General features: G+C 48.2%; 1 protein-coding gene across 1 annotated transcript in view; it reads left to right on the forward strand.

The window, feature by feature from the left end:
- The window catches only part of LOC135399697 (uncharacterized), a 65,096-nt gene that overhangs the window by 26,807 nt on the left and 12,713 nt on the right, over positions 1–25,576 (forward strand). The window contains exons 7-10 of the mRNA XM_064631429.1: positions 9,117–9,262; positions 17,665–17,791; positions 17,918–18,085; positions 23,923–24,051. Coding sequence (XP_064487499.1) covers positions 9,117–9,262; positions 17,665–17,791; positions 17,918–18,085; positions 23,923–24,051 — 570 coding nt within the window. The remainder of the gene's footprint in view (positions 1–9,116; positions 9,263–17,664; positions 17,792–17,917; positions 18,086–23,922; positions 24,052–25,576) is intronic.

Below are 25,576 nucleotides of genomic sequence, written 5' to 3' on the forward strand. Positions count from 1 at the left end.
GCCCGTGCCAGTGGCCGCGAAACGGCGCGGGGCGTCGTTAGCGGCGACAGGCGACAACCCCAAGCCCTCACCCAGTCGCCTCTTCTACGTGACCGACCGGAACTCCAAACTCAAGATGCTTGTCGACACCGGTGCTGCGGTCAGCGTTCTTCCCGCAACAGCTGCCCAGCGTCATCAGAACCCCATTTGGTTCCTGACCGCGGTGAACAACACGAGCATCCCGGTGTTCGGACAAAAATCTCTTACCATCGATCTTGGCCTCCGGCGGCAGTTCAAATGGCTCTTCATCATCGCCTCCGTCAGCCAGCCCATCCTCGGCGCGGACTTTTTGGAGCACTTTGGCCTCTTAGTGGACCTCGCTCGGCGCCGACTTGTCGACTCGACTACCTCCCTCACGGTGCACGGGATTACTGCTCACTCAGCCCCCTTTTTTGAAGCCGAGTCTCTCTCCGCACTCGAGTCTCCTTATGCCGAGCTCCTGAAGGATTTCCCGTCCCTCACGCAGCCCACCGACTGGTCCAAGCCCGTAAAGCATGATGTAGTCCATAGCATCATACCCTCCGGCCAACCAGCCTCGTCTCGTTTCCGTCGTTTAGCCCCAGAGAAGCTGGTAATTGCCAAGGCGGAATTCCAACACATGATGGACATTGGGGCGGTGAGACCGTCCTCGAGCAACTGGTCGTCACCGTTACACATGGTTCCCAAGAAGACCGAGGACTGGAGACCATGTTGTGATTACCGCGCGCTAAACCTTACCACACTACCTGACCGCTATCCACTCCCCAACATGCAGGACTTCGCCGTTAACCTCCAGGGCTCCACCACCTTCTCCAAAATTGATTTAACAAAGGCGTACCATCAGATTCCCATGGCTCCAGAGGACATCCATAAAACAGCAGTAACGACTCCATTAGGCCTCTTCGAGTTCGTTAGGATGCCTTTTGGATTGAAAAACGCAGCCCAAACATTTCAGCGTTTTATTGATTCGGTGGTAAGGGGACTACCCTTCGTGTTTGCGTATATGGATGATCTACTCGTTGCAAGCGAAAGCCCCGAACAACTTCGCCTCCATTTACGCCAGCTCTTCGCGCGCCTCGAAGAATACGGCATCATAATCAATGTGCAAAAGTGCCAGTTCGGAGCCGCGTCCCTCGAATTCCTTGGCCACCACCTCGATTGCAACGGCATCCGACCGCTTCCTTCGAAGGTACAGGCCGTCCGCGAATTTCCAAGACCGGCTACACTGCGCCAGCTTCGACGCTACCTTGGGCTACTCAATTTCTACCGGCGCTTTATTCCGAACTGCGCGTCTGTGTTGGCGCCGATCGAGGCCCTCCTGCGTTCTCCCAAGAAGTCTCCCCATGCGGCCGGTTTTGCTTGGACGGCGGATGCCGAGGACGCTTTCCTGGCTGCCAAAGAGGCACTCGCAAACGCCGTCATGCTCATCTACCCCCGGCATGATGCGCTCACATCACTAGCAGTGGATGCGTCCGGCTCAGCCATCGGAGCCGTGCTCCAGCACCACATCAACCAGCAGTGGCAACCCATTTCCTTCTTTTCCGTCAAACTCTCGTCGGCCCAACAACGCTACAGCGCCTTCGGCGGCGAACTCCTCGCTGCGTTCGCTGCCGTCAAGTACTTCCGCTACTTTCTGGAAGGCCGATCTTTTATACTTTATACGGACCATAAGCCACTCGTCCACGCCTTTCAGGCTAGCCGTCAAAGCCACTCACTCCGGGAAATCCGGCAGCTAGCCTTCCTGGCGGAATTCCAAGTGACGTTCGCCCACATCAGCGGCCAGGCTAACGTACCCGCGGACGCATTCAGACGTATCAACGTCTTTCCGCCCGAAATCTTTTCGCTTGAACGTCTCGCATCTGAACAGCGCGCCGACGAAGAGCTCAGGGCGCTTCGAGCGTCCCAGCAAACATCGCTACAGTTGGAAGAGGTCGCTCTTCCCGGCACCGCCTCCACCATCATATGCGACGTGTCAACCGGCGTCCAGCGGCCGTTCGTTCCACCCAGTCTCCGTCGCCACCTTCCACGCCCTTCATGACGTTTCCCATCCTTGTATTCGCGCAACCAGACGCCTGATCGGTGACCGCTACGTATGGCCGCGCATGGCCAAGGTCATCCAAGTCTGGACCTCTCCCTGTATCACCTGCCAACGAACGACGATCGTCCGGCACACGCGCCCGCCGCCCGGCAAGTTCCTTCCACCGGACCGCAGATTCCAGATCATCCACATCGACTTTGTCGGTCCTCTACCTCACTCATCGGGTTTCCGCAACATCGTCACCATGGTGGATCATTTCACCAGGTGGCCAGAAGCGGTGCCCATCATCGACATGCGTGCCGAAACCGTTGCCCGCGCTCTTCTCGACGCCTGGATCTGCTGGTACGGGACCCCTGACCAAATCGTCACCGACCGCGGGGCTCAATTCGAGTCTTCCCTCTTCCATGAGCTCTGCGGTCTTCTTGGCACGACGCGCACACGCACTACTGCCTACCATCCTTGTGCCAATGGTCTGGTAGAACGTTTTCACCGGCAGATGAAAAGCTGCTTCCGTGCCCTTCGCCATCCCGAAAAGTGGACCAGCGCTCTCCCACTCATTCTGCTGCACGTACGAGCATGCCTCAAACCGGACTTAGGTTGCTCCGCCGCCGAGCTCGTTTTCGGCACACCCCTACGCCTTCCGGCCGACCTCGTCACCCAACAACCTCCCATCTCCTCTGAAAACCAGCCCCAAGCCATAAGCCACTGGGAGTACGTCTCGCTCCTCCGTGACGTCTTCAAGACCCTTAGGCCTGCTTCTCAACGGTTCCCTTCTGGCCGGAACTCTTACGTTCCACCCCCTCTCGCCGAGGCCACACACGTTTTCCTCCGGGCTCCAACACCTCGCAAGTCCCTAGACCCCCCCCCCCCCCCCTACACAGGACCCTACCGTGTCATCTCCCGGTCCGACAAGACCATGGTACTTGACCTAGGCGGCCGCCAGGACACAGTTTCGGTCGACCGCGTCAAGCCGGCCTTCGTGGAGAACGAAGACTTTCCCCTTGCCCTCCAGACCGTCGACTTTTCGCCTGTCCCTAACCCCAAGCGCGTTTCCTGGGGACCAGCTCCATCGATGCGCCTCCGTCGCATCTGACGGCGGGGGGACACCTGTAGCGCATCGTCTTCATGCTCTGCATTCTCATCGGTATCGTCCGCTCGACAACCGCGAGAGCGCGGGAATTAACATTCATTCTCATCCCGACCTTCCTTGGAATCAGTTGTCTCTTCTTTGTGGTCCTGACACCACACCCCATATAGACAAATATACACACAGTGAAATCTCCATTTCTGGATGTACGCATTCACTATAGAAGACTGAAACACGGAAGTAGTGCTTAAAGTAGCACATAATGCATTTTTAACACTGTTTTCTTTCTGTAAAGCTGTTAAGCAGGCAAGTAAAATGCACCATGACAAGTAATTCACCCCACACAGTCATAATTATCCCAGAAACTGAACTAAAACTACGCCACAAAAAGCGATCGTGCGCAACGAGAGTGGAGGGCAGGCACCATCCTCTGACCTTACGACGCCGCTGACGACATACTGTCGGCGCTCGCTAATTGGTTCAGAGAAATGTCGTCTGCTAATCAGTTGTTCAGGGCTCTGAAGGAGAATTGCCCTCAGGGAAACTCCAGCGTGACAATGAAATCCTCCATGAGCGCAGTGACCCTTTCAACCCCTAATGCCCCCCAGGGAACAGGTTTACCGACTACAAAAGGAGAAACCCTTAGAGGCAAAAGGAACACTACAGGCACTGACCTCGAATGATATGCCGTCATTAACAGTCCTCCTCCTGCTTGTTACACTAAAGGGATGGAACTCGCGAGTTCCTTTGCCGGCTAAAGTGAGGCGCTGCTAGCTTTTCACGTCATCAAACGTCATGAAACCTCAGAATTTTTATGTCTAAGCGTGACTTCTCAACCCTCACCAGCCCATTGGCTCCTGTGGCCGCTCCCCCGGTATGCGAGTGCTGATTAGTCGGTTCGAAATTATGAACTTTCCGATGCACACGCAAGGAGGTGATCCCGTGTCAAATATGGTGGGTGCAGCAGGGACGCAAGCAAAGCATATATGCCGGTACCGCTTTGGATGGTTTTTAGGGTCATTCCCTTAACATGTTGTCGATATTGACTCTGAAAACTGGGAGCCTCTTGGGTACTTCTGCAAGTCAATTCAGTGATAGATAAGTGGAAGGCGCGTCTGCTTCGCTTGTTTGGTGCGACAACGATTCAAGAAGGACCAATACTGCGTTTTTTCCGCTACCAACTCGATGACAGGTAAGTCAGTTCCTATTCCATTCTGCCGCTTAACATAACATAGCACCACACCTGTGGCATATACGCATCATTTCGGCAGGTAGAATTTTTGGTTTCACGTTTCTGATTCCTATTCTGATCTTTCTTGCTCAGGTATAAGCACTGAACTCATATCTGCTTCAGAAAAGCATCTGCATGGATAAGCCAGTCTGAGTGGTTGGAGCATCTTCATCTTTCGGCATACCAGCTGCACAAGTTCCTTTGTGACGCGTCAGCCAGACGCCTACACAAGCAGCAAAGGGATATGGACATGTTCTCTGTCATACTGGGTCTGGGAATGCATGTGCGTGTGCAATCAATATACTCTTGTTCTACTGTGAAATCTTACACGTCAGACGTCAGCTATCAGTGAATGCACAGTTGCTTCGTCATATCACACGAACTTTAGAAACAATGTTCATGTCATGTTCGTGTTTGGCGCAGCGACAGCAGACTGCATACATGTGATTTGGAAATAGCTAACCGGAAAAATAAAGCACTTTGGTGTAGCAGAAACATCCAGCGTTTCCGCGTTTAGTTATTTATTTCACTCTACACGAACGAAAATCCACAGCCACCCAGAACCGCCAGAGAGGGGGAGAGGGAGAGAACAGATGACAAAGGGAAATCCTCGCCAGCGTCACACTCTAAAAACTGAACTTCACCGCATAGCACGCTCTGCGCCAACCATTGCCACGAATGATAGGGTTATCGCTTCTGATTCGAGGAGAGAGGGAGGCGTACGCCTTTTTGTGTCAATTTGGATATATGATAATTGACACAGAAAGGCGTACACCTCCCTCTCTCCTCGAATCAGAAGTGATAACCCTATCATTCGTGGCAATGGTTGGCGCAGAGCGTGCTATGCGGTGAAGCTCAGTTTTTAGAGTGGCACACGTCACCCATGGAAGCAAAAAAAAAAAAAAAAAAAGAAAGGGCAAAAAGCTACCCAACCGTCGTCCAACGATCGGCCTGACGCCAGTGGTCACGTGAGTTTTTCCCAACAATATAATTATACTGGTTACACGGCCCGGGGCCATAGGAGAGAGAACGCGCGCTGCTGTGTCTGCATTTCATTTTAGCGGAAAACGTCGACACTTATCACTGCTTCCACACTGGATCCTGTGAGTTCTATATACGAGAAATTATGCCGAAAAAGAATTATCCGTATATCTATTAAGGCTTTTGTTCTCCCGGCATTTGAAATCTTACGCACAGTACTCAATGGGACAGTTGTAGAATTCGCGCTCCCTCGTGATTTCACAGTCTTATACATCAAAAGCTATCCGCTTTAGATAATTTTTCACTGCAGTTTCTCAATTAGGGTGACTATGTTTGGAACCTAAACTGAATGTCTTGGTTATGTACCGAGCCAAGTTCCCTATTCAATTCTATTTTGTTCCCGAGGGCATGTAAGTGCGACTAAAATGTGAGACGTCAAACTTAGGGCTTATAGCCTAACGACATTTCCAGATGTAGCAAAGCCGACTGTGCGTTTGAGCACGTGTAAAAGGGAGGAGGAATGAAACTCGAAAGGGAGGGGAATTATCAGAGTTTAACGCGCATTCGCCTCTGATAACCAGCACCGCAAGACGGCTTTCATAAAAACATTGACAAAATAAAGGTGTGCTTTCACTGAAGAACATTTCTGGTGAGTTCTGCTTCAAAAACACAACGCTGCAGATACAGCGCTCCCCTGAGGTCCGCATTTTGGGAAACCGAACCGAAAGAAAATAACTGAGAGGAGGTACATAATCATGGTAAGAGAATCGAAGACCCCCTTTCCCCTCTACAACTCCGCCATTGATCCTATAGTCCCGCTATAGTCCCTGCAGTGAAAAGGATCACCAATTAGTTTCAATTAACGAATTAATTAATAAAAGAGGAAACAAAGAATAGACTGAGAATACCTAGACCCTTACGAACATTACGCACTAGGTCTTGTTCAAATGCAGCGCACCATTTTTATAAAAAAAAGTTTGACTCATTGTAAATGAAACACCCTGCAATAATAGTGAAAACAGAAAGTGTTGGATGTATGAGAGATGTATGGTGCCATCTGTACCAGGGATACTCGTCTAAAAAGAAGTCTGGCATTTGAAAGCGATGAAATAGCGATGAATTCTTATCAAGCTCGTCATGCAATGTCCGTTATGGCCGTCAAAAGGAAGTGGCCCGTGATATGTGTTCTCTCTCCTGGCTTGAATGCTGAGCGCTGCGCAAAGAGAGTTCTAATAAAATGCTGTGTACACTATCTTCATGTGGGTCAGCGTAGCTTTGATTGCTCATTCTTGTTGTCGCTCTTTCTTTGGCGACGAGGACGCAAACGGAAAACTCAAGTCTTGGCCAATTCGCGAACATTTTATGTCCGGATTACACATTCACCCGGACACAGAACGCGAGCCTTCAATTTCCGAACTGTTCGGTTGAAATCCAGACAGGTGGCAGACCTATAGTCGGGTGGCGTCCCGACTCTCATCACTTGTCTAAGATGAGGCAGTGTGGTTGGCGCGCGGGAGATTGGGGGGCGGGGAGGTTCTGCTGTAGCAGTCGCGAGTTTGCTATGGCTGTACTGATTGTGCAGAAACTGTTTTCCGGCACCTTACATTCCTTAGCGGCCAAGAACAAACAAGGTTGCAGACATCTAGACTGCTCCTTTAAAATTATCGCTGCGGAGCTGGCGAATGGACTGGCGACCACGGTCACTGAATAAACAGAGTGGAGCGCATTGGCTGATGAGAAGATAGAGGATGAAAGAGTTGACGATTTCTTTCGATGGACGCTACTTTCTTCCGACGGGAAGCGCTGCGGTTTCAGCGTACCGGATGAGGTAGTAAATTGTGACGACGATTGCCGGCGGTGGAGAGCGGGAGCTGTCGAAAGAGGTCAATGCTGACACGCTCAAATGGGTGCGAGGACGGAGAAAGGTGGCTGTAAGCTGTAAGAGTTGTGGGCTGTGACGTGGGTTGTTTTTCTGATTGTCATCGGCGTTCATGATGCTTCGGTACCTCTTGGTACCGGAGGACGCTTTGTAGAAGCCTAGGTGTCCGGCAGCGGCATATGAGAGATTCGTAGAATGTGGTGATAACTAAGAGCAGATGATTAAAAGTACGAAAACCGGGAGACAGGGGAGATGGTCACGAAAGACGAAGCAGATGGTCGCCTTTGAGGCAGAAGCTGTTCTGGTGGAGGATGTCATTAGCGAGCTCGTACTTTCAGTCGTGTGATATGCGCATATGAGGGCGGCTAGTTTAGTCATTCACCTGATCCTCGTGCAACAGACACTATACCGCGTGCGGGGAATGTTTCGGGAAAAGTTTCATACGGGAGCAGTCAGCTGGGGGCTGACAAGGTGTCGTGATAACGTCACAATGAAGCGTGACAAGGACGTCAAGGCCTGAATTTCACGACGGTGTCGTTTTGCTGAAAGTGAAGTATCCTGCGTACCAACGCCCAGAAAGAAAGTGCTATGCCCACATTTGGTAATCGGTGGCAATAGTGAATCGCCTGCCGTAAAGGTATGAACATGTTCCTCTACAAGAGTCCTCACCGGGCGGTGACGAAATGTCCAACCTGGCAGTCGGGCACGGCAGGAGAGGCGAGTAGTCGTCGTTCACAGGCCGCAACATCACCCCCCCCCCCCTCCCCCTCCCTTAAACGCGGAGCAGTTTATGCGGTTGAGGTATGCGTCGACACCACGAGGAGGAGAATGAGGACGACACGTGAGTAATGTACGGCGGGACGAATTGGGGCACTTGATGCAGCAGCAGCGGGATGGCAGAGACTTGTGCGCTGTGAACTGACCGAGCCCCAGTGAAGAGGTGTGAGTGCGTTGAGTGCTTAAGTGCTTGTGTGCTTGAGCGGTTAAGTGATTGTTGAGCGCTCTTAAGTGCGCGGCCGTACCGCAACCGGTACTAGAGCGTAAATGCTGGTTGTGGTGGTGTAAATGCTGGGGAGAACATCGTGAAGCAGGTGGAGGCCTGAAATTGAGCTTGCTGTGATCCCACTGCGGCTCCCAGAACAGTGGTCTCGGGGTGATTCTTCTGCTGGCCTGCTGATTATAAGAACTAATAAGCAAAACCAGGTGGGAAATGCTACGAATGATTCATTGGTCGATGCAGAATCTGGGATGGTGAAGGGCCGAGTTAGCTGAACATGGCGTTCTTTGTTCGGGTCGCCAAATGTAGAGGAGATGGTGCTCCTCTACATGCGGAATTTTGCAGTAGCCCAGACGATTGCGAAACGAAATGATCTGATGGTGTAATTCTTCTCAGACTGAGTGGGCGTTCGACTTGCGAGGGCAACAACGTGCTCCATCGAGTCATCCGGAGTACTTTGAGAAAGACAACTCCAATACCGTTAGGGGAGACCAGGGAGAGTTACACGGGTCACTTATCACACACGCTGCATAAAGAAAACGAAGCAGAGAAGCTGAGGCATTTTCCCACAGTTTGTTAGCGCCCGAATTTCCTTAATGTATTAACATGTCTGGTCACGCACATTCTTTTGTAGTGTATCGATTCTGAAGTGGTGGGTAAGATTGTGGTGGACAGGTCGTAATAGAGGGCAGGGGCAGGGTTGAAACCCCGTTCCGATGTCTCACCCTATTCCGGTAGTGCATTTAGGAAGGGGGGATGAAATCCTCCTACCTTGCCCAGAACCCATCCCAAAATGGTTATCCGACTACGATGCTGAATATTATCTGTTCACCACTCACGTCAGTGCAACCTTGCAGCGAGTACACCATAATTCTTTGTTTGCAGTCACTAAGCAACTTGGCGAAACAGTTCAACAACGCCGACAAATACCCCCAATACCCCAACTACATAGTGGTACGTGTGAACCCAAGATTCAAGCGTGGTTCAAATGACACTGAAAAGTGGGCTGATGTCATGCAGAAAATACTCAAGTAAGTGTCCCACGGTTGCGTATTGGTTAGCACACTATTGCGCAGTTGCACCAGTGCATGTGACTTCGTACAGTCATCCATCTGTGAACTGAATATTTGTTTTGGACAGTGCAGTGAAGATGGCTAGAAAAAGGTTTAGTAAAAAGACTTGCGGCCGAATTCACAACTTACCTTGCGAAGTCCATGAATGTCTTCTTTATAGTATTTGACAAAATCCACTCTCACCCAAGGAACTGATCACATGCTCTGTCGTGCACCACGCTTCGCATTTCTACCACTCAGTTCTCTCGGTAATGACGTGACGTGCGGATGACGGGTTGTGACACTCTCGACGCTTGGAGGCAGATAATTCATGGGATGAAACAAAGGATGATGTAGAGGAATACCATTCCCACATTTTGTTAACTCAAACAGTGCACGCCTCAGTCTGGTGTACAAATGACCACTTCTTTCATCGCTATTCCAAATTTCACGCTATGGTATAGAGCATCGAACTCAACGACGCCCTGTGTCCACGCAATGGCACGACAATAACCTTCAATTCGCCTAGACAACGACCGTTCAAGCTCGTCCCTCTTGCAACCGTCTCGGGTCGTAACGTCGCCTGAGATCTCCACTCGCTTCAAACCTGCTTATCCAGGGCTCGAAACCGTTATTTTTTGGGGTTCGGTTCAAGTTCCGGGTCAAGGTCATCGGTTCGGTTTGGGTTCGGGTTCAGCGCAACCAAACTAACGGCTTGAACCGATATTAATCGCTTCGAGCCGATTTCCGTGTGCTGTGCTAATCAATGCTGCGCTAATGTACCACATGTGAGAGTTAATATCAGGTTCCGGCGATTGCTTGCTCCTTCTTTGTTCCTCTTACTGCCTTGCCTCTACACTTCACAGGTACAAAGAACCATGCAGTTCACAGCAGATAATCTTACTGCACCGAAGAGTGCTGGGAAATGGCGTACAGCTGGCATACCATTGAACTCCATTGCAAAAGCCTATCGCCAATTTCTAAATAAAAAAAAAGAGAAGAAAGCGGCCACGTGGTAGATATGCGTATCTCAGAGTCCCATGCGCAGGCCGACACATTGCTCCCAGTTGAAAAGAGGGCGCCGCTCCTGTGTTTCGTTCCTCCACGATCTGGGTCTGGACCACACTCCAACCTCTTTCCCGTAGTCGCTAGAGGTCTGCCTTGTTTGCGGATGTCACTCTGTGAGCTATTAATATTTACGTCGCCTTCACACTGCGACGCTGAATGAATGCAAGCAGCCCAGGCAACAATGCAAAGTTTAGCTGTCGTGTAGCACATCTTTTTCTTTCTTCTTTTTTAACTTCGAGCCAGCAAAATGTACAGGGACGTCGTGAACCTTTTGGAGGTGAGGCTGTAGGAGGTGAATGGACTCACCACTTCTTGGTTTATCAATTTGTCCGCTCTACGAACTCTGCAAGATTCCGAGCGATGCAGGATGCCGGTGCGCGGCAGTCAAGTGGGAAGTCGTTTTTGCCATCCTGCGAACCGGTTACCGCATAGGAAAAATGTTTACGGTTCGGTTCAGGTACGGTTTCGACCCCTGTGTTTATCCACGTGCCGTGATCTACATGAACCTTGGCGAACCTTGGTAGGTGCTAAGTCGTTTCCTCGGGCATGTTGCTGACCTGTGCACGTGTTACGACGGCTTCCTCCACTCGTCAAGTTCATCTCTGCACCGTTCACGTCATACCGCGAAGCAGATCCCACTCGCATACAGGCGACTTCAATCATTCGTGGACGTCACATTCCATGCACCAGATCAGTGACGTGTCATGGCGCAGCTCCCCTGCCAGCTAGAGCCCTGCGCGGATGACATTTTTGGCATCCTCATCCTCATCCGACCCGCATCCGCGCACACGTTATCCGCATCACACCCGCATCCGCAGCATTCACAACAGTTTACATCCGCATCCGATCCGCTGAGCAAAGCGCACCATCCGCATCCGATCCGTAAAATCCGCACGTTTCGAAGGACGCGTAAAGGCCGCCGGAAGCATGTTGGTATAATGTCGGATGAATCGATGCTGTCACGGAAGGTCCCACGACGACAAGCAAAGGTAAACCTTTCAACAAACGCGATATGGAGGGACTTGTGGAACGCGTGGAACGCTACCTCGCCGGTGCTCGCGTGGTTCGAGACACATAGATTGAGACGTTACCCGTCAGAAAGAACTCGTGACAAGTTAAGTTGCCGCGTGCAAAATGTAACTAAGTTAATAACGAAGTTTTTCAGCCTGAAATGTAACTCGAAGTTACTGAGTTACTTAAAAAAATGAGTTACTTCCAAGTTACTTCGGACAAAAAAACATTACGCAGGTGCAGTGCGCGTGAGCAGCTGAGTTAGACCTTGCCTGCGGAGGAGTGCAATACGCTTAGATCGTTTTTTGTTTATGTCCAACAATAGACCCCTCCCTGTTTGTAAACAAATTACGTCATAGTGATCGACAGCGCCAAAATTTGGTACACTTGAACTACGCTCGAAGCTAGAGGTGAACAAGGTTGCTCGCGAAAGCCACGGTCTTTAGGGGATTACGATATGGTCCTTCAAAGGGATGGTCTCGTACCCCTGTCTCTCTCATAAAGTGTACCATTCGATTGTGCTTTATTGAAAATGGAATACTGCGAATTTGCCCGACAAAGCACGTCACGGTTATTAAATAACCGAATTAAATTGATAAAGTTTGCGGAGCATGACACGGTCTGTGTTGGCAACAATAAGAACGGCTATACGTCGCTCTGCGGAAAAGTCCGTGATTGGATGCAGAAATCGTCTGTTTTTGCGCGCGCTAGTACCCCGTCGTCAGAAGACTTTCAGAAGTGACTGGGGGCCGCGGCAACTCTCGTACATTTTCTTTCAGTTCTCATGCGAAAAGCGCACATTCCAAGAAGTGGCCCACATGCTGGTTTAAAATAACTGTGTTAATTCTCAGAGACAAGTTAAAAATCGCAGGACAACCCCACCCACAATCACAAATCTGAAGTCACCCGCTCGCATTACAGCTCCGACCAGAAATATATTACGCGCGCTTCCATTACATTCCCCGTTGCACACTGTTCATGTTTCGAAATGAAGTGTCGCTGACGACGTACATGGAGCAGGGGTACGTGCTTCTTCGAAAACCGCATTCAATACTCGCGTAAAGAAAACACGTGACTTTCGAGTGACTTTGAGAGTGAGTTTCGTCGTCTGCTATTGCGACACATTCGACAAATTCCTCGAAAACGGCTTGGTTATTATGAATGAAATTATGAATGGTTGTATGTGTACAGTACTCGTGAAGATGGTCTTGGCTAAGTTTCGGAATCCCTCGGGCTGTACGAGACCGTCCCTTTAAAGGGACGCGAACTTCTGGCAGCGAACAAGTGCCCGTTCGTGGAACCCAGCTCTCTCCTTCTGATTTGTTTCGGTTTCAGTCTGTCTACCAATGTCATGATGGCGTTTTTCTGGTAGAGGCCTATTCGAACGCTTTGCATCTTACTCCTGTGGGCGCACAATGGTTCAGCTTCATTTCAGTGGCAGCAATTCTTACTTCCTGAATAAAATACTGTCATTGGTTGAATATCACGTTTTATGGCAAAAAATGCCATGAAGGAACGGGAGAGAAAGCAAGAAAATATATGGGCGTGAGTGAAAAGCGAGTTAAAAGTAACTTGGAACTTGTTACTTTGGGAAAGTTACCTGAAAATGGAACGAGTTCCTCTGAAAGTTACCACGGCGCAAAAGTACCGAGTTAAGTTACAAGTTACAAAAAAAAAATAAGAACTTAGTAACAGTTACGAGTTACTTGTAACGAGTTACCTCAAAGTCTGGTCCGAGACGCCAGAATGCCTCCTCTGCCGTCTTGGCCGTGCTTGGTCAAAAGTGAACCCGAGCATGCGCTCGCTGTCGGCCCGCAATGCAAATAAATTGTTGGTGGAGAAATTACACCACGCGGTATATTCGCATCCGACCCTGAGCCATCCGCATCCGATCCACACACTGGAAACAGTGCAAAATTTTCATCCGAATCCGCAAGCGGATATCCGCGGATGGTGCAGGGCTCTACTGCCGGCCACGACCCCAAGCCTTACGCTTGCCAACCTGTAATGGTACGTCAGAGCAGCCGACGCCAAGGCACTTTTTCCAGCGGGCGTTTTTATGGAGGAGGCAAACCAGACGGACGAAACGAAAACCCCCAAAACAAACCTCAATGTTTAATTGCCATCGTGTCTACACAGCAAAGGAGTGCGCCTTCAATCTAGAGCCCTGCGCGGATGAGATTTTTGGCATCCGCATCCGACCCGCATCCGCGCACACGTTACCGCACCCGATCCGCATCCGCAGCATACACAACCGTTTATATCCGCATCCGATCCGCTGAGCAAAACGCAACATCCGCATCCGAACCGCAAAATCCGCACGCTTCGAAGGACGCGTAAAGACCGCCGGAAGCGTGTTGGTATAATTTCGGATGCCTCCATTCTGTCACGGAAGGACTCACGACGACAAGCAGAGGTAAACCTTTCAACAAACGCGATATGGAGAGACTTCTGGAACGCGTGGAACGCTACGTCGCCGGTGCTCGCGTGGTTCCCAGACGCCAGAATGCCTCCTCTCCCGTCTTGGCCGTGCATGGTCAAAGGTGAACCCGAGCATGCGCTCGCTGTCGGCACACAATACAAATAAATTGCTGGTGGAAAAATTACAGTACGCGGTATACCCGCATCTGATCCGCTACCGATCCGCTGCCTTCGCATCCGCATCCGACCTCGAGCCATCCGCATCCGACCGCACACCGCAGAAAGTGCTAAAGTTTCATCCGAATCCGCAATTATCTTGCGGATATCCGCGGATATCCGCTTCCATTCGCGGATGGTGCAGGGCTCTACTTCAATCCCCAGGGCTATTTCCTGATGAAGAAGGAAACAGTCCCTCGCACCTTTTACTTCGTTGTCTTCGCTGTTTTTCCGACTACCGTATTTTCACGCGTATTAGCCGCGGCTTATGCGAGATTTTTTGTTTTCACGGACGCTCTGCGGCTTATGCGCGGGTGCGGCTTATCTGATGACTATCTTTCCCTGGGTATTTTCCCAATACCCTGGATGAAACGAAAGAGCAGACAGTGCGTCATGTTTTTCGGAACAGGACCGCCCTGCCATTGCACGAACAATACCGAACAGGGACGAGTCCATATTCGAGTGGTCTTACCTTCCGGATACATTCCCCCACGCAGCTTTAACAAAAGGGGTGACAGTGAATCATGTCTTCTGGAACATGTCTTAGTGAGCCGCTCTGTAATATTTCTGATGTTAGCCTTTTTTCTGTCGAATAAATGATACCCGTTTTCATAGCGATAAAGTCTCTATTGATTTTGTATGTGCATCACTGGTTTAGCGCACAAAGCAGTCGCGTCGTATTACCCGCGGCTTATCTGCGAGTGCGGCTTATCTGCAAAAAAAATTTCAAAATGTATCTAAAAACGACTCCTGCGGCTTATCTGCGGCGCGACTAATACGCGTGAAAATACGGTACTTGAAAATCAAGGAAAATCGAAAGTGAAGTGGAAGGTAGGAAGCGCAAGGAAGCGTTCGTGTATAATGTATAAGCAGTGTGATTCCGGCCTAAGGCCGGCATCACACTGGTTACACATTATATATTATACACGAATACCCATCACACATGTATGACGAACATGCATAACAAACGTCCCCTAAACACAATGCTGGTCACAGTGCTTCTACACCGGTAAAATATGTTTTAAAACACATTTGTATAACCAGTGTGACCGAGTATTATGCATACGCCATACACGTTTGAAGACATGTTGTCATACATGTTTTGAGCACGTGGTAACCAGTGTGGCCTAACTCCAGGTAGCACAAAAATTTGCAGCAACGTTGCCTGAATGTGTCCGACGTGAGAGCAACGTTTCCAACAAAGAATGACGTTATTGCAACGTTCTTCTGGAAACGTTACATGTTCAACAAAAAAGAGACATTGCTGGTACGTTGCTTTATAAACGTTACGTTTTCAACATAACGAAACAACACCGCTACGTTGCATCAGAAACGTTGGCTAAATATTCCCTCAGAACATTTCTGTTACGTTTCACAGAGCTCACATTGCAACATTTTAAAATGGAGGAATTGGCCTATTATGTATTAATGAGAATGGGATTTCCAATTCATTTATTGGGATCCAACATGTTGCAGAGCCACCAATACAATAAGTGGGATGCCAACGGGTGTAATGGAGACCAATGGTACATGCTATTCTCAAATTAATTTATAATATCATTAAGAAGAACGCCGTATGTCTGTATAGCAAACTAACTACTTTGGGGAACTCGTTAAATTCTAATGAAATTTCAGAATACGCATGGTATCGCAAAGTATTGCAAGTGAAAACTAAACGTAAATCTGAAATTAAAATTTATTCTCAGTTGAACAGGCCGTAACAGCTCGTTATCCGTGTGTGCGTTCGCCTAGGCTCGGCCAGATCTGACCATATCTTCCGATGTAGCCACCTGGATATGATGGGCTCGCTACTGTTCCTGGAGCGACCGGCTAATAAAACTTTTTTTTTTCGTCCACGACTGTTGACTGTAAGACTTTGTTATTTAATGTGAGCGCCAATGAACCGTTGTTACTGGGCAGATCGAGCGCGTTACATTTGACGAGCATCAAGAAGCAACCTGGCACTCAGCTATATAGTGACGTTGAGGAGTGCTCTGTCCCAGTTCCATGTCCACAGAGCTCAACTTCAACGTACACACCGCTTTCCGTTCCTACACGATGTCGGACGGCATCGCATTTTTATTGGCTGTTTCCATAGCAGTAGACGTGCAGCGTAATCAGGGGACTTCCATGAGCTACAGCAGAGAAAAGTGAGAACTCATTTTCTCGGCAATTGTAAATTATCTTTACCAACAACAACAATGTGGAACAACTATGTGGTGTTGTGGAACAATTATGCGTTACGAACAAGCCACGTCATTTGGAATAGAATCTCTAACAATAAAATATCGCCTACACTTTAAGTAACCTAATATTCATACCACGATTGAAATTGTTGTTCTGAGGCTGGAACACAGAGGAAGGGACAGACACACACAATGCCTCAAGTGCCTATATGAACAATGAACGGGTTCGATGAACAAGATGTGGGTTCGAGACCTCCAGCTGGCTAACCTTTTCAGTGACTTGCTCTTTTCTTCATTCATACCAGTTCGCGGAAGCATATTGCCGCCGCGGAGTTGCGGCTAGACGTCGCTTGTAATCTCCAACCACAGGTCTCAAAAGATTATACGAGGTTTTCCAGAATTATTTTTATGCGACGAGGAGACAATCTGGCAGCACGATAGTTACGTCGCGGTTACTGTCATAGTGGCGCCCGCACTCTAAGAAAAAAAGGAGTACTTTTACTCCTTTTGGGGACTAAATGCATTGCCACAAAAAATAGTCCCTTTCGGGAGTAAATGCACGGGAGTAAATGAATGTCACAGGGTGGAGACTGCATTTCACGCGCTGTTGTAAGAGTCCCAGGTACATAATTGGTGTGCATGCATGAAAATACTTTGAAGCAAATCGTCAACCGTGATATATCGAGTGATATAAAATATTGCGCCATAGTAGGGCACAATTTGCGAAGAAGATGCGCTAACTATTTCTTACTCTGTGTGGCTGGAAAATTGCTACATTGTCTGAGTTATACAGCCTTACGTCGTTCAAATTGACCAAGGGCACATATTTACCTAGACTATTGCATTCACGAGACCATTCGCAAAGTTTAGTGACAATTTGCAGTCCTTGGGAGTAAATGTCGGGACTAAATGTCGGGTTAGGGGACTAAAATGAGGAGTAATTGCAGACTAGGGGAGTAGACGTTGCAATTGCTCCCCGTTTTACTCCTTTTTTTTCGTGCGTGATGCGACAATGAGTGGGCCAGTAGCGCAGCCCGAGAAATATTTCGGGGGGGGGGGGTACGATGGGAACTTTACATGGGGGAGGAGGACCCTATTTTCTCTCTCCCAAATGCACTACCAAAAGTACGGTTTCAGGTGGGGTTTGAACCACCCAAACCCACCCTCTGTCCACGACACCGCAGTGTGGAAGTTACAAGATTCATGATTATGCGCCCGTCCTCAATTAGCGCACTTCTCCTGTTCTTATATATATATGCGGTTATTTTATCGTTATCATTTCTTTCTACTGTCATTATTATTTCTCTTCGGAACACATGCTCTTCTGTCAACCCATCCCAGTTTGCCGTTCGAGAGTACAGAGTACCTCGGGTTTACATTTTCCCACCACAAGTGACGTAGTAGAGCGATAAAAGTACACTTCATTGATTGGTTGCGGGTACTGCATGGTCTAACAACAACAAAACAATCTTTCTGCAGTACCGGTGTAGTAGACGCACTCGTGCTCAACCCCGTCGTAGATTCAGCCTTGAAAAGTGGAGCACAATATGTGGTAACATCAGTGGCGCCTTGGAGTAACGACATCACCTTGAGATATCCAAACTATGTAAGTGATGTCAGGCTTATATTCGGGACTGAGGCGCGGAAATTTACGTGAACCGTGTTGTGTATACCGGCACTATTTGGTTGTTCGTTTTCATTCTTGAATCTCCTTCTCCTTCATTATTTTCAGGAAGGCGTATTGAATCTTCTCACGAACTTGAACATGTTATCCGTGAAACCCTTCCTCGCATTTGATGCAAAGGCGCTACAGTTTATAGCGGACGACAAAATTCCATTGACGAAAGATACCAGAGACGGCACAGTGGCTAAAGAGCGGCACTACCAGGATCGAACTACAGTAAGTCTTTCTGAAGGTTTCACAAGGCGTCGCCTCCACCATTGCATGCATAGACTGCGCATACTTCTTCAAAAAAGGAGTAGACCTTCCTTTTGTAGACTAAATGCAGAGAGTGGAGACTGTATTTCACGCTCTGCTCTGAGAGTCCCAGGTACGTAATTCGTGTGCTTGCATGAAAACACTTTGAATGAAACCGTCAAACGTGATATATCGAGTGATATAAAAGTTTGCGACATATACATCAGCCCAATTTGCAAAGAAAGAAACGCGGTTTCTTACTCTGTGTGGGCGGGAAACTCTCAAGTTGGCTGAGTTATAGCAGCCTTATGTCATCAAATGGACCAAGAGCGCATATTTACGTAGACTGCTGCATTCGGAAGACCATTTGTGAAGTTCAGTGCCAATTTGCAGTCCTGGGCAGTAAATGTTGGTGTTTATGAACTAAAATGGAGAGTAATTGCTGTCTAGGGGACTAGAAGCTGCAATTACTCTCCATTCCACTTCTTTTTTTCTTATAGTGTTGTATAGAATATATTCACAGACGTCGTCCTATGGCACGAGGCACTATATAGCTTTGAAACGTCGATATCGCCGCCGTGGTATAGGTGGGGTGCATTGACGTGCGCTGGTTCACCAGAAAGAGGGAAAAAGCACGGGTAAAGCTATGGTGTGACGTCATATGCACGCCACCTATAGGTCCCTCCAAGTTTGGTTCCGTTTTTCGTTCACTGCCATGTGCTTTTTAGATGGCTAGTAACGTTGAGAACCTGGAAATTACTTGGATTGTGGTGCAAATAATATTTACAGTAACACCAACGCTACTGTGAATGCCAAGTGGGTAAAGGCACGGACACCTATATATGCGCGTACGTTATGGCTTGTAACGTTGAGAACTTGGAAATTACTCGGATTGTGGTACAAATAATATTCACAGTAACACCAACGGCACTGTGAATGCCAAGTGAGTAAAGGCATGGACACCTATATATGCACCTACGTTATGGCTAGTAACGTTGAGAACATCGAAATTACTCGGATTGTGGTACAAATGATATTCACAGTACCATCAACGGTACTGTGAAGGCCAAGTGGGTCAAGGCGTGGGCACCTATATACATACCTATATCTTGCACGGCAGGTCTTGCAGCCGTTGGTGGAATGTCCGGACGCTCTGCTTCATTTTCGAGAACTCTGTACCGGGGCACGCTGCGCGGCACTAATCTGTAATCGCAGTGGTAATGTACAGGGTGTTACCCTATAAAAGTCTACCCGCGCCGGCATGCCATGCTCGCCAATTACTCAATGCAGGTGGTACGATGTGTTGCCTACGTCTAAAACTCGTAAGGACATTCCATCATGGTAAATATCGAAGTGATTGAGCGCCGTAACGCAAAGTTATAGCGAAAAACGTGAGGTTCCCGTAGTCAAAACAGCCAAGATGGCGGTGTTGTGCATCGCAGTTGTGACACAGATTCCCAGACGGCGACGTGTCGCTCTGCAATCCATCCATCCGTCCATCCAGGCAGAGACGTCCCCGCGTTATGTTATTTCACTGCCTTTCAGTAAGCAAACATCTCTTTTGGGTGTCGTCTGCTGAGTACGTCGGCATTTTCGTTCCACACGTTGCTTACTTCTGAGCAAAATACGACAGTTACACGAAAGCGAAATGAAAACTGCAGTTCCATCCGGCTGGCAGGATATGCGACATGTCGCCGTCTGGGGAGCAGCATGTCAACTGCTGTTCTCAACGCCGCCATCTTGATTGTTTTGACTACGGGAATTGCACGTTTCGAGTTATAACTTCGTGCTGCGGCACTCAATCACTTCGAAATTTACCAAGATTAAATGTCCTTATGAGCTTTATATGAAGACCGCACAATGTGCCACCTGCATTGAGTAATTGCCGAGTACGGCATGGCGGCACGGGTAGACTTTTATAGGGTAACACCCTGTATGCCTATGCAAAACACAATAGTGAAATTACCGCTTACCAAAAAATTGCTCGCATGCGGACTGAGTTTACATTTTCTTTTGGAGGCGCATAACTATGTGCTGCGATCAATTTTTACAATGTGTTTGGAAAGGCACATGCACGTAAAGTCGCAGCGGCGGCTGCTTTTGTGGTGGCCACTACTAGCATGCGTACGATGCAGGACACAAGCTAGTTAGTTCTCCAGTTGGTTTGAGACCATTGTGTAGTGTCGCGAGGAATCAATAGAAACAGCGCAGTAGAAGCAGCTCCGGGCAGGGACGAGCATTCCACTGCTTAGAGAAGGTCGTCGTTCCGCTGTTCGACGTTTAGTTGCACTGCTTTCTTCTCGCCAATGGGCAACTGACATCCCCCCATCTATATATGCTTGCCAAAGGTAGAGATGCCGTTTTTGTCGGCGGCGGCGGCGACTTGAATCGGCGACCCGGCGGCAACATCGCCGGCGGCACGCTCATCCGTGCGTTAACCTTACCTCCATGGCATTAACCAACGACATTTTAGCGACAAAGCAACTAGTTCACTGTCTTCATATTTAACGAACTGTACTGTGAAATGCAGCCTAGTTATGAATTTCCAATATATGACGTACACTGCCATGCGGTTATACGTCCAGTTGAATTGTTAGAGCCTGAATAAATGAGTTTCCAAGAGCGAGTTTACCTTTGGTTTTGAGACTTAACGCCGTCCACTTGGACATCCCCTCCTAGATAGCTTCTGCTTGAAGATACGAACCATAAATCCCACACTCTTAGAAATGAACTTCACCGCATAGCACGCTCCTAGCCAACCATCATCTGGAATGATATCGTTATCTGTCCTGATTTATTGAAAACGGGAGGCGTACGCCTTTTTTGTGACGCTTATGCTGTTCATAATTGTCACAAAAAAGGCGTACGCCTCCCGTTTTCAACAAATTAGGGCAGATAACGATATCATTCGAGATGATTGTTGGCTGGTAGCGTGCAATGCGATGAAGTTCATTTTTAAGAGTGCACACATTTGATGTCAGTGCTTCAATATAACAATCTCTCCAGAATTATATATTGAAATAACACAACAAACTGGTGCAACTCGGATTTAGTGAAGGTAGAATGACTGGTAGTAAGAAAGTCCAAACAGTAAATGCAGAACGTACACAAAACAGATTACGCAGAACTCTTGCTCCAGATCACCTAAGAGTGTACACAAAATACAGAAGGCCCATTGAGTCACACTACATAATTCTGCATAACTTTGTCATGCAAAAAAAAAAGAAAAAGGAAAAAGGAAACACCATGACCAACACATACACTACTGACCTCCCTCATGAAGTCGTATTAAAACTCCATCGGGAACCATGCTCCAGATCCAACAGTGTAGGCACGCAACAAACACTCAATTGTCAAAGTATCGAAGAGCACAGGAGCCTATCCCTCTGTGGCCTTCCTGAGGCACTCTTTGCAGAAGTATGGTTATTCACGGACAGCCGTCTGCTTCGCTGTAGACAATGAAGTACCCACAAACACGGTTGGCCGACAGTGTATAGTGTCCGTCACCGTATTAGATTTCGTCGAAATGCAAGAGTATAGCTAAACGGAATGGACCTTTTTCAGTTGGATGTGCGACGCATGCGCGAGCTGCGCCGCGCCGCCGCCATCATCTTTGGTGGCTCTCGGTGGTCAGAATAGCACATCAGGGGCGCCCTTGGTTCCCGTATTCCGTGCGAAAAATGCCCCAACGATGCGCTGCCGTTGGTTGTACAAGTGCATGTAGTTCTTAGCTGCCTTATTTTAGTCTTCTTATCTTCAGCTTCATGGGTTGTTTTTGCTTGTCAACCACATAAAAGCCATCCTTGTACCGCTGAAAGGGCACACACCCTACCCATTCTGTGTAGAGAAACACTAGAGATGTTTAAGGTGCCTGGTACGACTGCTGCCTTGTAAAAGTGTACTAGGCCTTCACGGACCTCGTGTCACATTTCTTTGCCGTTATCTTAAGGAACATCCGCCGTGTGTAATCCACTTGCCCGTAAACACATTCCTCATGCTAACCCACTATTTCACGTCCAAAAAGCGGTCCAAGAGCCTGGGTTGTTCACCCTAGCCTGTTCGACAACTTGATAGGTTTTTCTGCTCTAACACATAGTGACTAAACATGCCATATGTTTTTCACCCCTAATGCCCAGCACTTTGTCAAATAATAAACATTTTTATAAATAACTCAAATAATTCTATGACATTTTTTGATGATTTATTCGCGTCGAATGTGGACAAATTTTAGCAATGTATTATTAATGTTTGTATTTAACTGACAATTGTACACTCACCTAAAAATGAACTTTACATATGAACGTTACAATGAACGTTACATACTCTCTGGTAGGTACATCTGATACACTCCTAGAAATGAACTTCACCGCATAGCACGCTCTTAGCCAACCATCATCTCGAATGATATCGTTATCTGCCCTGATTTGATGGAAACGGGAGGCGTACGCCTTTTTTGTGACACTTATGCTGTTCATAATTGTCACAGAAAAGGCGTACGCCTCCCGTTCTCAACAAATCACGTCAGATAACGATATCATTCGAGATTATGGTTGGCTAGGAGCGTACAATGAGGTGAAGTTCATTTTTAAGAGTGTATAGGAGAAAGAAGAGTTTTGGTTTATTTACGTTGTGCCTATGTTCAAGTGAATCTAAATTTGCGTCTTCCAACATACATGTTAGCGAAAAAGTCCTTCGAAACCTAGCCAATATAAGCCGGGGAGCAGATCTTTGCACTGTCTTTCCTTTTCTTCTTTTTTGATAGTGTGCATGTGTAGGGACCCTCAGTGCAGATGCATACTCTAAACAAGGTTGAACGAAGGTTTTATATGCCTGATAATTCAATACCTTTCGTTGGATCATGGCGAAATTTCCTTCTGAGCATCCACAGACTTCGAGTGGCTTTCGCGCACATATGGCTATCCCATTCCAGATCGTTCCCTTTAAATATGCCGCCAGCAATGAGAAGGGTGCCCAGAGGAAGCACGGATTATCGGCTGTGCTCAACATGAGGCCATTTTCTTGCCGGCATGAGGCCGGATTGTTCCGCACTGTTCTATTCAACTGTGCTGTTCGTAAAAGACAAAGATATGAAAATAATCAGTGGTCTCCCCTCTTCAACTGCAAAGAAAAAAGAAAAAGAAGAAAGAAAGCAGAGGACACTGGTTGCCTGCTCCGTACGCTCAGAGAGAGTACTGGGCAAAAGTTACAGAAAAATAGGTGTGGACAACACACTGAACTCCTTTTGAACTCCCTTCGAACAAAAGTATTTCGAACAATCAGTGTCGATCAACCGAGTTTCGGTCAAAAGGCTTTCGACCAAACGGAGTTCGATCAGATGTCTCGATCCAATCACACGGCGTTCGACCAAATGTGCAGACACCGTGCGGCGCGCGAGCCACCAACCGTGTTTCCGACTCCTCCCGCTAGAGGCGCTTTTCCGCTCTGGAAACGTACCTACCTCTATCAGACGACGCCCCCCCCCCCCCCCCCGTCGCCGGGGGCAAAAAGATTTGGGGTCGATATGCGTGGACGGAGGACAGATTTTTACCAAGTTTCCGTTTCAGGGATGCGTTTCAGGCATGCAAAACAGATTTCCCTTGGACAAGACCTTTACTGGTGGGGTCCCTTTGTGGTGGGGGCCCCGGGGCAAGTGCCCTGTCTGCCCTCCTCTAAATCCGCCACTGAGTGTTATTCTTATCACATATCGCATCATGGTACTCTATGTAACACACGCGCTATTACGTGCGCGTTCTCTATGTTGACCTCCACTGCTTACCTGTGTCTTTGCAAGTACGTGTTACACTTCTTATGCTTTGCAGGCGTGCGGTTTCTACCAGGCTGCGGGTACGTCATCTCGTGTGGATAGCGCAACACTGTCGACGTACTTTCAAAGACTGAACGATACTGACTTGTTTGTATTTGATACACCTCAAAATATGGCGTCTAAGGTACGTAACCGCTTGTAACGTTGCTATTCTCCATAGGAGGGGAGAGGACACGGAGGAAGAAATCGCGGAGGCAAAAGGGGTCATCTATATTTATGAGAGAACTGATGTTCTGGGGCTGGAACAACATAGAAGCGACAATCACATACAAGGCCTCAAGTTGCCTAAGAAATTAACGATGAAAGATGAAAGTCATTGAAAAGGTTGGGACAGCTGTAGGACTCGAACCCACATCTTCTGGATTACCGGTCAGCGCTCTACCAATTGAGCTAAGCTTACACGACTTCTCAGCGCCTTCCAGGGTCCGTCACCTGAAGGGACAAACCAGTCACTCTCTCTCACTCATCCTCCTTTCACTCTTACATTGTTTGCACACTCACACACACATTCATACGACAGCGATCGACGCAAGCGGCAAATGTTGAACATGAGAGAACTGATGTTCTGAGGCTGGAACAACATAGAAGGGACAATCACATACAAGGCCTCAAGTTGCCTAATGGATTAACGATGAAAGATGAAAGTCATTGAAAAGGTTAGCCAGCTGTAGGCTCTATCAATTGAGCTAAGCAAACACGCCTTCTCAGCGACTTCCAGGGTCCGTCATCTGAAGGGACAAACCAGTCACTCTCTCTCACTCATCCTCCTTTCACTCTTACATTTTTTGCATGCTCATACACACATTCATACGACAGGGAAACATAGAAGGGACAATCAGTTGAGCCCTGGACCGGTAATCCAGAAGATGTGGGTTGGAGTCCTACAGCTGGCTAACCTTTTCAGTGACTTTCATCTTTCATCGTTACTTTCTTAGGCAACTTGAGGCCTTGTATGTGATTGTCCCTTCTATGTTGACTTTCATCTTTCATCATCTTTATTTCCAAATAATAAGTGCTGCCACGCTTTTTGCTTCCTTCGGACGGTGTGTGCTCGTCTCGTTCTCCTTCTCGTGTGTTCATCGCCGAGAGAGATATTCCACGCAGTAGATGGGAAAACCCTTTCTTCGAACCTTGTTGTGAGGGATAGCACCACCGCGACAATGAGCGACACTTGTAGTTAGTATCATTCATGTGCTGTCACGCGGCATATTTTCGTCACTCTGCAGAAATGAACTAACAGATTTAGTGAGTTCCCCACAACTCACTTCACTTCACTTGGGCGTATCGAGGGCGTAGCCTCCAGAGCACGCTTTGAGGTACACGGGTAAAAATATTGCAGTGTGACGCGTACGCGCCTTAGTACTTGTCAGTGGATTCCAGCTACGGCTTTTCGTGGCTTCACGTATCTGTGCTTGAAGATGGCGGGTAGCCGGGTTTCACTGGTTCCTCGATGAGTCAACAGTGCAGCAGCTGCGAACTCATTCGTGAACCAAGCTCTGTGCGATGTTGTGACTGGAATTCGTCGTTTGCGTTTTGTGAGCTGGAACAATTTGTGTCCACTCGCGTCTCCGTTAGCCCCTTTACAGCACTTGCCCAGTGCAGTATGAAGAGAGTTGCCTCAGGACGAGAGCCTCTCTTCATACTTCCCT

This window comes from Ornithodoros turicata, chromosome 7, assembly GCF_037126465.1.
Source record: "Ornithodoros turicata isolate Travis chromosome 7, ASM3712646v1, whole genome shotgun sequence".
NCBI lineage: Eukaryota > Metazoa > Arthropoda > Arachnida > Ixodida > Argasidae > Ornithodoros > Ornithodoros turicata.